Genomic DNA, 13153 nt, shown 5'->3' with positions numbered 1-13153 from the left:
AAATTCATACCTATACACCAGGTACAAACACTCTCCCTGTCTGAACAATGGGGGGGGGTACACAGATGCTCATAAAGGGAGAGTTTTCAGTATGGATTCTTGCCAGAGCTGCCGTTCAAAACAGCTTCTAAAGGTGCATGAAGTAAGAAGATAAAACAGCAGCTTCTGTAAGAATCTTTATAATATGTTTCACTACCTTACTTTGCTCCCTTTTCTCTAGACTACTTTGCTGAAGCTATTATTATTATTAATAATAATAATAAATAATAATAATAATAATAATAATAATAATAATAATAATAATAGCTTCCGCAAAGTAGTCTAGAGAAAAGGGAGCAAAGTAAGGTAGTGAAACATATTATAAAGATTCTTAACTGTAAAAATGAAGGTCACTGAAATGAAAAGCAACTAAACGTTTTATTTAGAATTTAAGGTGTTAAATCCATGATTATTCATGACTCAGGAGTCCAGTAGGCGGAGTCAGTTAGTGAATGACAGGTATTGTTGTATATCATATCTACAGTATGCAGTGGTGGACACAAACAGAAAATGGCCAAGTGGAAGATCAGTGTGTAGCCCCACAGGTGTTGTGTCGGTGCATTACCTTCAGGGACTCCACGTGGCTGGATCCTGTCACAGGTAGGAAATCTTCTATCTAGGATTGTCGTGACGCCACTCTCAGAATTGCGGTCAGTGGGGACCGCCACTGCAGATTAAGGGACGCCTGGGGCTGATTGTGGGTGCAGTCAGTTGTAATAGCCTCCTGAGAGTGAGGCAAGCCCCAGGGCCCTGTGTAGATGTGTAGAACCACAAGGCGCAGAATAACTCCACACAAGCAGAAGGTCTTTCAGGGGTTTTACTCACAGAAGGTGGCAGAGTGAGTAACCCGGGCGTAGCTGGGATGAACCAGGCTGGAACCAGGTGTCCTTCAGGCTGACTGATGAGGGTGACTACCGACTCGCCTTCCTTAGCCCTTTTACGTTTTGGGGTAACCCCGACTTTTAGTCCCTATGGGGGTCACCCAGGGAAGTTGCTGAAGCCTCTCTCCCCTTCGTTTTGGCCCGTTTGCTTGTAGCCTGGACCAGGTCACTCCGGCAGCTTGCCTCCTGTGAACTATGGGCCCTAACTGTGGCTACGTGGCTGCGGACTCTGTAGTGTGGTCTTGGGGGTGTGAAGTGCCCCCTCAAGCAGGTTTGGCAGAAGAAAGCTGGATCTATCTCCGCACTGGGACCTGCTACCCGTTTGGGCCTGGTAACTCCCTGGCAGTCTCCTTACTTCCCACTCCGTTGCTCTCTCTTTAGCTGTGTGTGGATTTCGGGTAGCACTACTAGGTGACCATTCTCCCCCGTCGGTAGTCACTGCGCGGACGCTGTTAGACTGCAACAGCTCCAGGGTCTGCTCCTCACGTCTGCTTTCCCTGAGCTGCACACTAAACCGGCTCACTCGTAGGACCTGCACTGCTGCTCCTGTCTGAGCTCCACTTCCATGCTCCTCACTCCTCCACACTCTGCTTCAGACTCTCCTTCTCTTTTCCCTTTGTGCCTGCCTACGCCACCTAGCAACCAGGCTCTCTACCACACCCCTTGAGTGGAGATGGAGGCCTCGCCCCCTCCTGGGATCCCCAGGGGTCCTCCCAAAGGTACATGTGTGAGACCTGATCACTATGCGCCTGTGTAGTCACACCTCGGTCAGCCTTCTGGATTACCTGTTTTGTACTGTCCCCAGCATGGGTGCAGTACTCAGTGGTGCCTGACCAGGTCAGGGGCGCCACATTCCCCCTTAGTTATCACCAGCACGTCCTCGGGCTGCAAGACAACATTTTAAAATGCATAAAACATTAAAACATGGTAAAACATTTTAAAACCACCAGGTACCATACATCACCACCCTCCACCCACAAGTCCGTTAACCCACCCTAAACCCTCTCACGTTGGCCGCGCCTTCAGCCACTTCTGGCAGGATGTAGAGGCGGCTTTCATGGTCTGGTGGTTTCAGGGTATACCTGGCCTGGTGGAGCCGCGCCTTCAGCCACTTCTGGCAGGATGTAGAGGCAGCCTCCACAGTTGGTGCCGACCAGGTACCCTCTTTGTGGTGGAGAGCCAGGCCCCATAAACAGGCGTGCTCCCTGGTTGCAGGCGAGCCAGGCCCCTAAACAGGCTGGCTCTGGTGGTGGTACCTCTGGGGTAACTATGTACACTGCGAGAGTTTGTGGCTATAGCCAGTTCATAGCCTTAAGGTTCATGGGTTTCTCACACTAGTTCATGTGGGCACATTTCTTGAACATTAACGTTGCAAACTTTTCAACTGCTGTACTTCTTACTTTACTTTACATGCTTTACACAGATTCCTCCTCAGCGGAGGGTGTCGGGCTCTCTTCATCCCAGCGGGAATATGGCAACATCTCTGGCTCTGGGCATGGATCCACTGCTGATGACTCCGGGGTCAGCTCCTCAGCCTTCTGTCCTCCTCTCCCCCTTAGTTCTTCTGAGCACTCCTGTGGTGGCAGCGCTGGGGATGGGTGTTCATCAGCTGGCCAGGGCGGTGGACTTTTTGGCGTGGATGTTGCAGGAGTCTTCCTGTGGGTGTGCGGAGGGAGCAGATACCGGTCCACCATCTCCTGTGGGAACTGGGCCTCTAGATCAGCCTTCAGCTTCCAGTATTCGGGGTCCTCTCCCAGCAGGGACTTCCTAGCAGGGACTTCCTTGGACTGGGGAGCGGTGTCTGCTCTGGCCTTGCAGGCCGGGGTAAATGATTGTACAGTCTTGTCTTTGTGGGCCGTGCCCTGCATGGCGGCGGCCTGGTCTTGGCGGGCCGCGCCTGGCATGGCGGCGGCCTGGATCAGCGTCGCAGTTGCAGTCTCAATCAGGGTCGCAGCTGGAGTCTTAGCGGGCATCGCTACTGTGGCCGGTTCTTGGCGGGCCGGGCAGGGCATCGCTGCGGCGGTCTGGGCTTGGCGGGCCGCACCTGGCGTGGCTGCGGCCTGGTTCAGCACCTCACTTGCGCCGCGGACGAGCGTCGCTGCTGCGGTGGGGTCTTGGCGGGCCGGGCCTAGCATGGCGGCGGCCTGGGTCAGCGTCACACCTGCGGCGTGGAGGAGGGTCGCGGCTGCGGAGGGATCTTGGCGGGCTGGGCTGGGCGCTTCTGCGGCCTGGTTCAGCGTCGCCGCGCCGGGCACCTCTTCAGGGACCGCGGGCGTGGCAGCAGGGGTCGGGGCACTCGCGCTGGCAAGGGCAACACTGGACTCACCCATCGGTGGCACCATCGGGGTCTGAGTCGTCGCCGCTCGGTCTGGCACTCGTCGTGCGGTTCCCCTCTCATAGGCCTGAACCGCTGCAGCCATCTCCAGAAGCTCCGCACGTCCCTCTCTGATCTGTTGCACGATTCTCGCCTCCAGCCGGTCACTGAACTGGGCAAGCTCCCGGGCCCACCAGGCAGCGGAACCCGGCTCTGGGCTCCTATCTTCAGACGCCATCTTCACCGCGTCGTCGCTGCTCTCCAGGTCTTCTCTCAGCAGCAGACTTCTGACTTCTTCTTGCAGCCGAAGTGCCAATTCCTTCACTTCCTGCAACTCTTCTCCCAGCAGCAGGCTTATGGCTCCCTTTCTGTCCCGACGTCTCTGAACGCCTCCGCTCTCATCACTTGCGAGGTCAGGACTCTGCAGGGGATCTCTGGGTAGCCACACCTCTTCGTGGGCGGTAACTTCTCCCAGCGCGGGCTGCTGTTGTTTTTCAGCGCGCTTTTCATGGTGGCAATATGGCGGCGCTTCCAATTTTTCAAGCGGACCGCCCAGGCACATGGTCACCTGTCTGAACAGGTCTAGTCCTTATCCTGTTCGTGACGCCAGATGTGTAGCCCCACAGGTGTTGTGTCGGTGCATTACCTTCAGGGACTCCACGTGGCTGGATCCTGTCACAGGTAGGAAATCTTCTATCTAGGATTGTCGTGACGCCACTCTCAGAATTGCGGTCAGTGGGGACCGCCACTGCAGATTAAGGGACGCCTGGGGCTGATGGTGGGTGCAGTCAGTTGTAATAGCCTCCTGAGAGTGAGGCAAGCCCCAGGGCCCTGTGTAGATGTGTAGAACCACAAGGCGCAGAATAACTCCACACAAGCAGAAGGTCTTTCAGGGGTTTTACTCACAGAAGGTGGCAGAGTGAGTAACCCGGGCGTAGCTGGGATGAACCAGGCTGGAACCAGGTGTCCTTCAGGCTGACTGATGAGGGTGACTACCGACTCGCCTTCCTTAGCCCTTTTACGTTTTGGGGTAACCCCGACTTTTAGTCCCTATGGGGGTCACCCAGGGAAGTTGCTGAAGCCTCTCTCCCCTTCGTTTTGGCCCGTTTGCTTGTAGCCTGGACCAGGACACTCCGGCAGCTTGCCTCCTGTGAACTATGGGCCCTAACTGTGGCTACGTGGCTGCGGACTCTGTAGTGTGGTCTTGGGGGTGTGAAGTGCCCCCTCAAGCAGGTTTGGCAGAAGAAAGCTGGATCTATCTCCGCACTGGGACCTGCTACCCGTTTGGGCCTGGTAACTCCCTGGCAGTCTCCTTACTTCCCACTCCGTTGCTCTCTCTTTAGCTGTGTGTGGATTTCGGGTAGCACTACTAGGTGACCGTTCTCCCCCGTCGGTAGTCACTGCGCGGACGCTGTTAGACTTCAACAGCTCCAGGGTCTGCTCCTCACGTCTGCTTTCCCTGAGCTGCACACTAAACCGGCTCACTCGTGGGACCTGCACTGCTGCTCCTGTCTGAGCTCCACTTCCATGCTCCTCACTCCTCCACACTCTGCTTCAGACTCTCCTTCTCTTTTCCCTTTGTGCCTGCCTACGCCACCTAGCAACCAGGCTCTCTACCACACCCCTTGAGTGGAGATGGAGGCCTCGCCCCCTCCTGGGATCCCCAGGGGTCCTCCCAAAGGTACATGTGTGAGACCTGATCACTATGCGCCTGTGTAGTCACACCTCGGTCAGCCTTCTGGATTACCTGTTTTGTACTGTCCCCAGCATGGGTGCAGTACTCAGTGGTGCCTGACCAGGTCAGGGGCGCCACATCAGCACATGGGCCTTTGCAGTCTGATAGTTCTATCGCTGTCAGAAGCTGTTTGGAGGTTGTCGTAGCCCCTCACCTCTAGGGTCCTCGTGCAGCTGCACGGATTACACCAATGATATGTCCGCCCATGAGATTAGGGAACATGGGCACACCTTACGTGTCAAAGATTCTTTGCCCAGGAAAACATATAATTAATTACCAGAGTTTCTCCTACAGTACAACATGTCTCCAAAGATCAGACCGCTGTTCTCGGTGACCGGCTTCTCTTAAAGGGAATCTGTCAGGTCAGATAATGCTATTACCCTGCAGAGTCATAGTGTTTGGAAGGTGCCCGGCCGCTGTAATAAAAGTACGGTACGCAAGAGAAAATAAACTTCATTCCTTCAGGAAGCCGCCGGCTTTCAGTCATACAGGCGTACCGACCCAACTACAGTAAGCTGCAAGGCCTTTAAGTAACGATGAACAAATTTAAAACATTATAAATAAGAGACGTTATCTCAAAGGCGTTTAACAATTTATTATGCTAGTGACCAAATAAGAAGCTCTTTATAATCCCCTCATCTATGTAGATTGTACAATACTGATAGTGGTGGAAGACCAGCACCCGAGGACCTTAACCGTCCAGTGTGTGCGGCCAGGACAGGAGCAGACACAGGACATTTCTACTTTCAGGACCTCATCAGTCACTAGATCAGGAGTCCTCAGTCCCCAACAATTTAAAAAAGGTTCTACACTTCTATTTCATTATTGATCAGACATTATGTAATGAAATGATCAATCCTCCTAATATAATGTTGGGCTCTTTGATGAACAGCTGGGGGGGGGGTCACACAGACATCCCACTGCTGCCACCAATATGTCATGAACATCCGAGGGGGTCACGCAGACATCCCACCGCTGCCACCAATATGTCATGAACATCCGAGGGGGTCACGCAGACATCCCACTGCTGCCACCAATATGTCATGAACATCCGAGGGGGTCACGCAGACATTCCACCGCTGCCACCAATGTCATGAACATCCGAGGGGGTCACGCAGACATCCCACCGCTGCCATCAATATGTCATGAACATCTGAGGGGGTCACGCAGACATCCCACTGCTGCCACCAATATGTCATGAACATCCGAGGGGGTCACGCAGACATCCCACCGCTGCCATCAATATGTCATGAACATCTGAGGGGGTCACGCAGACATTCCACTGCTGCCACCAATATGTCATGAACATCCGAGGGGGTCACGCAGACATCCCACTGCTGCCACCAATATGTCATGAACATCCGTGGGGGTCACGCAGACATCCCACTGCTGCCACCAATAGGTCATGAACATCCGAGGGGGTCACGCAGACATCCCACTGCTGCCACCAATATGTCATGAACATCCGAGGGGGTCACGCAGACATCCCACTGCTGCCACCAATATGTCATGAACATCCGAGGGGGTCACGCAGACATCCCACTGCTGCCACCAATATGTCATGAACATCCGAGGGGGTCATGCAGACATCCCACTGCTGCCACCAATATGTCATGAACATCCGAGGGGGTCACGCAGACATCCCACCGCTGCCATCAATATGTCATGAACATCTGAGGGGGTCACGCAGACATCCCACTGCTGCCACCAATATGTCATGAACATCCGAGGGGGTCACGAAGACATCCCACCGCTGCCACCAATATGTCATGAACATCCGAGGGGGTCACGCAGACATCCCACTGCTGCCACCAATATGTCATGAATATCCGAGGGGGTCATGCAGACATCCCACCGCTGCCACCAATATGTCATGAACATCTGAGGGGGGGCACGCAGACATCCCACCGCTGCCACCAATATGTCATGAACAGTCCACCAGTTCCTCGTAACATATATGCCTATTGGGACCATATTGTGCCAGAAACCAGCCCAGTTAGCGTGTAATACTAAACTGAGCGCAAGGACATGGGATTCATGGATCGAGATAAAAGGACAACCCAGGATTAGATTATATATTTTATCGCCTTAAGGGCACACTAGATAGAAACGATATTTACACAAGAAATTTACAGAGACTATGGTCAGAAATGCAGATACAAAAAAAAAAAAAAGATACTGGTCCAAGCAGTTGTACATATGAATCAGTTACATTTTTCCTTATGAAGGTAAGAAGTAATGGAAGAAAGGATCCGGCACATTCATATTATAAAAACATCAAAAATCTTTATTTCCATCGTTAAAAAAGTTGCTGTGGAGACCAAGTGGTGTACCAACAAGTCTCTTGTTGGTACACCACTTGGTCTCCACAGCAAGTTTTTTAAAGATGGAAATAAAGATTTTTGATGTTTTTATAATATGAATATGCCGGATCCTTTCTTCCATTACTTCTTACCTTCGTATTACCGGCTGGGACCTCCCGGTGGATGCCGTGCATTTGTGGACTCTAACACTCAGACAGCAGGTGAGCTGAAAAATCTCCTTTCTCTACATTTTTCCTTATGACTAGGCCTGGTGCAGGCTCGGCACAGGGGAGGCACTGTGGAGCCAATGGTTTTCTTGGGAATCCCCACACATTTACTGGACGTGATCTCTCTGAGAAGAACTCCCTCCAAAATGTCCACTTTGGTTTTTAATAACCCATGTACATACCACATAAAACCCAGCTGGTGACCAATGACAGGACAGGACATGGGATGTGCCTTCAGGTTCTGGAGAATTATCAAATGGAAGCTTTCCTCATATCTCTGCTTCTTAACATCCCACATGGATGAAATTACCATCATGTTCCCCATTATGATTTTATCTATCCATAACTAGGAAACATGATGTGTCTATTGTCTTCCAGCGGCTAGTTATTTATTATGGACTAATACGCATTTATTAGATTTATTACAATTAAGGCAAAATGTGTGTTAGGTGCTTCCTGCAGTCCAGAGGAAATATGCCTGCCATATTTGTGCAGATACGCATGCCCCAATTTTATAGTTTTTACCCAGGAGCCTGTCTGTCTGCCAGATGCCCTTTGAAGCTCGTCTGAGACTGGCAATTGCTTTTGCCATCAGGGGGTTTGCTCTGGTGAGGGCTTTTCCTTTCTGTGATTAACTTTGTCATTTACCGTTTGTTCCAGAATCTTCGTATTGCATTTCTATCCTGAATACAGTGACCTGGTGCTGCAGGTCAGGATGTGTAGTGATACATATGATTGGCAGGTGACTGGCCTGTATTGATATGCTATATTCCTTACAGGTTTTGTTACCTTATTTTGCTTCATTTTCTTCCAAAGACAATTTTAAAAGAAAAGATTAATTTCCCAAGTTGATGCTATTTCAGAACCTGATTACAGTCCCGGCTTTAGTAGCCGAATTTGTAAATAAACCTTAAATACAAGCAATATACCTGTGTGTAAGTGGGGGAGGGGAGCAAAGAGGACAAGACAGGGAAAGAGTGTGAGTGCAGCACAAAACACGCATGATAGGACAAAAAAAAAATGTGAAAAGAAGTCTAAATTGGGAGAGATTCATCATTACATCTCACTAACTATTTGTACCTTGTGATGTCACCGGCCGCTGCTCCTCCATCATCACCTCCTCGTACCGCTCCTTGTGTCCTTCCAGATACTCCCACTCCTCCATGGAGAGAAAGACAGCGACGTCCTGACACCTTATAGGAACCTGACAACAACGACACCGACATCACCCAGAATCCTCCAGTGCTTCCTGTATAATGTCCCAGCAGTCACCTCTCCCCTCATCACCCACAATCCTCCAGTGCTTCCTGTATAATGTCTAATAAGGCTTGCACTGGGAGCCCATCATATAATGAGTGAAATGCACAGTGTCTGAACTGTGACCTATAAATGACGCCAGAAACCCAGGTCAGGCGGGCAAAACAGCACTATATAAGTGCATCTCGCACGGATACACGAGACGCACAGTGTCTGAATAATGGCCTATAAATGACGCACAACACCAGGTCCAGGCGGGTCAGTTAGCACTATGAGTACATAACACATGACAGGCTCACCATTTACCCACCTGAATTCAAAAGGTCCACACACATCCTGCAAAAATGGATAAAATGTGCCATACCTCAAATAGTGAGATATTAGTTTATATTTTGGCCCAAAATATGTAAGCTCGCAATCCGTTCGTCAAGGATTCTCACACTTGCGAGTCCCTACACTGAATTAGTTAGAAAATAATATCTCACTATTTGAGGTATGGCACATTTTATCCATTTTTGCAGGATGTGTGTGGACCTTTGAATTCAGGTGGTTAAATGGTGAGCCTGTCATGTGTTATGTACTCATAGTGCTAACTAACCCGCCTGGACCTGGTGTTGTGCGTCATTTATAGGCCATTATTCAGACACTGTGCGTCTCATGTACCCGTGCGAGATGCTCCTATATAGTGCTGTTTAGCCCGCCTGACCTGGGTTTCTGGCGTCATTTATAGGTCACAGTTCAGACACTGTGCATTTCACTCATTATATGATGGGCTCCCAGTGCAAGCCTTATTAGTGTGCATGTCTTATGCTAAGCAGCCGCCCCTCCCCCCTAATGTGGAGGTTGAGTGGCTGTGACATCAGCATCTTGCGCCTCGGCTGCAGCCATCTTTATGAGGAAGGCTCACCACATTCTGTGTGTGCACATATCATTTGTCTTGGCTCCTTTTTGGTGTTCTTCCTGTATAATGTCCCAGCAGTCACCTCTCCGGTCATCACCCAGAATCCTCCAGTGCTTCCTGTATAATGTCCCAGCAGTCACCTCTCCCCTCATCACCCAGAATCCTCCAGTGCCTCCTGTATAATGTCCCAGCAGTCACCTCTCCGGTCATCACCCAGAATCCTCCAGTGCTTCCTGTATAATGTCCCAGCAGTCACCTCTCCCCTCATCACCCAGAATCCTCCAGTGCCTCCTGTATAATGTCCCAGCAGTCACCTCTCCCCTCATCACCCAGAATCCTCCAGTGCTTCCTGTATAATGTCCCAGCAGTCACCTCTCCCCTCATCACCCAGAATCCTCCAGTTTTTCCTGTATAATGTCCCAGCAGTCACCTCTCCCCTCATCACCCAGAATCCTCCAGTGCTTCCTGTATAATGTCCCAGCAGTCACCTCTCCCCTCATCACCCAGAATCCTCCAGTGCTTCCTGTATAATGTCCCAGCAGTCACCTCTCTCCTCATCACCCAGAATCCTCCAGTGCTTCCTGTATAATGTCCCAGCAGTCACCTCTCCCCTCATCACCCAGAATCCTCCAGTGCTTCCTGTATAATGTCCCAGCAGTCACCTCTCCGCTCATCACCCAGAATCCTCCAGTTTTTCCTGTATAATGTCCCAGCAGTCACCTCTCCCCTCATCACCCAGAATCCTCCAGTGCTTCCTGTATAATGTCCCAGCAGTCACCTCTTCCCTCATCACCCAGAATCCTCCAGTGCCTCCTGTATAATGTCCCAGCAGTCACCTCTCCGCTCATCACCCAGAATCCTCCAGTGCTCCCTGTATAATGTCCCAGCAGTCACCTCTCCCCTCATCACCCAGAATCCTCCAGTGCTTCCTGTATAATGTCCCAGCAGTCACCTCTCCCCTCATCACCCAGAATCCTCCAGTGCCTCCTGTATAATGTCCCAGCAGTCACCTCTCTCCTCATCACCCAGAATCCTCCAGTGCCTCCTGTATAATGTCCCAGCAGTCACCTCTCCGCTCATCACCCAGAATCCTCCAGTGCCTCCTGTATAATGTCCCAGCAGTCACCTCTCCGCTCATCACCCAGAATCCTCCAGGGCTCCCTGTATAATGTCCCAGCAATCACCTCTCCCCTCATCACCCAGAATCCTCCAGTGCTTCCTGTATAATGTCCCAGCAGTCACCTCTCCCCTCATCACCCAGAATCCTCCAGTGCTTCCTGTATAATGTCCCAACAGTCACCTCTCCCCTCATCACCCAGAATCCTCCAGTGCCTCCTGTATAATGTCCCAACAGTCACCTCTCCCCCTCATCACCCAGAATCCTCCAGTGCTTCCTGTATAATGTCCCAGCAGTCACCTCTCCCCTCATCACCCAGAATCCTCCAGTGCTTCCTGTATAATGTCCCAGCAGTCACCTCTCCCCTCATCACCCAGAATCCTCCAGTGCTTCCTGTATAATGTCCCAGCAGTCACCTCTCCCCTCATCACCCAGAATCCTCCAGTGCTTCCTGTATAATGTCCCAGCAGTCACCTCTCCCCTCATCACCCAGAATCCTCCAGTGCTTCCTGTATAATGTCCCAGCAGTCACCTCTCCGGTCATCACCCAGAATCCTCCAGTGCTTCCTGTATAATGTCCCAGTAGTCACCTCTCCCCTCATCACCCAGAATACTCCAGTGCTTCCTGTATAATGTCCCAGCAGTCACCTCTCCTCTCATCACCCAGAATCCTCCAGTGCTTCCTGTATAATGTCCCAGCAGTCACCTCTCCTCTCATCACCCAGAATCCTCCAGTGCTTCCTGTATAATGTCCCAGCAGTCACCTCTCCCCTCATCACCCAGAATCCTCCAGTGCTCCCTGTATAATGTCCCAGCAGTCACCTCTCTCCTCATCACCCAGAATCCTCCAGTGCCTCCTGTATAATGTCCCAGCAGTCACCTCTCCCCTCATCACCCAGAATCCTCCAGTGCTTCCTGTATAATGTCCCAGCAGTCACCTCTCCTCTCATCACCCAGAATCCTCCAGTGCTTCCTGTATAATGTCCCAGCAGTCACCTCTCCCCTCATCACCCAGAATCCTCCAGTGCTCCCTGTATAATGTCCCAGCAGTCACTGTGAAGATGTAATTTACCCTCTCACTGTATTTGCTGTCATACTATGTCTTGGGATGTAAGTGACTATCTTCCCCCAGCCTGTATCATATTGCACTCAAGCTTCAGCTGTAGCTATTGTCATTGATTTGGTGGGGGTTGCATATATATATTGTTCTTCTCAGCATGGGACTTCTCCAACCACAACTTGGTAAACAGAACAGAGTCAGCAGTCTAAAGTCCATTTATGCATCAAATGGCCAGGGGGAGGTGTGCCCAACTAAGGGGCTGGTCCCAGGAGAGAAGACCATGTTAGTTCAGTTAGTTGGAGCTCGGCTGGAGAAGGACTAGGATCCATAGCTGAGGCTGGATCCTGGGGTCTGTGTGTGTGGACTGTTACAGACTGGAGATCCGCGGCCCGTGGGATTGTGTGGAACTCTTTGGACTACTGTAAGGACGATTGCTTTGTTATCCAGTCCGAGGATTGTCGGGAAGGGCCCCCGAATCTGTTTTACGTGGACTTATTGTGTGCTGTCCCAGTGTTCTTGTGAATAAACCTGTTGGATCGTCCCTCGGCCTCGTCCATCCTTTGCTCTGTTGTACACCCCGTCACAGTCACCTCTCTCCTCATCACCCAGAATCCTCCAGTGCCTCCTGTATAATGTCCCAGCAGTCACCTCTCCCCTCATCTCCCAGAATCCTCCAGTGCTTCCTGTATAATGTCCCAGCAGCCACCTCTCCCCTCATCACCCAGAATCCTCCAGTGCTTCCTGTATAATGTCCCAGCAGTCACCTCTCTCCTCATCACCCAGAATCCTCCAGTGCTTCCTGTATAATGTCCCAGCAGTCACCTCTCCCCTCATCACCCAGAATCCTCCAGTGCTTCCTGTATAATGTCCCAGCAGTCACCTCTCTGCTCATCACCCAGAATCCTCCAGTGCTTCCTGTATAATGTCCCAGCAGTCACCTCTCCCCTCATCACCCAGAATCCTCCAGTGCTTCCTGTATAATGTCCCAGCAGTCACCTCTCCCCTCATCACCCAGAGTCCTCCAGTGCTTCCTGTATAATGTCCAAGCAGTCACCTCTCCGCTCATAACCCAGAATCCTCCAGTGCTTCCTGTATAATGTCCCAGCAGTCACCTCTCCCCTCATCACCCAGAATCCTCCAGTGCTTCCTGTATAATGTCCCAGCAGTCACCTCTCCAGTCATCACCCAGAATCCTCCAGTGCTTCCTGTATAATGTCCCAGCAGTCACCTCTCCCCTCATCACCCAGAATCCTCCAGTGCTTCCTGTATAATGTCCCAGCAGTCACCTCTCCCCTCATCACCCAGAATCCTCCAGTGCT

The 13153-nt window shown here is 51.3% G+C and overlaps 1 protein-coding gene across 1 annotated transcript in view; it reads right to left on the bottom strand.

The window, feature by feature from the left end:
• LOC142264795 (uncharacterized) overlaps positions 1 to 13153 on the bottom strand; it is a 156103-nt gene that overhangs the window by 127299 nt on the left and 15651 nt on the right. Inside the window, exon 4 of the mRNA XM_075332270.1 lies at positions 8580 to 8703. Within this exon, the coding sequence (XP_075188385.1) occupies positions 8580 to 8703 (124 nt within the window). The remainder of the gene's footprint in view (positions 1 to 8579; positions 8704 to 13153) is intronic.

This window comes from Anomaloglossus baeobatrachus, chromosome 1, assembly GCF_048569485.1.
Source record: "Anomaloglossus baeobatrachus isolate aAnoBae1 chromosome 1, aAnoBae1.hap1, whole genome shotgun sequence".
NCBI classification, from domain to species: Eukaryota; Metazoa; Chordata; class Amphibia; order Anura; family Aromobatidae; genus Anomaloglossus; species Anomaloglossus baeobatrachus.
Note: the sequence above shows the minus strand (reverse complement) of the source record. Positions and strands in the feature narration are given on the sequence as shown.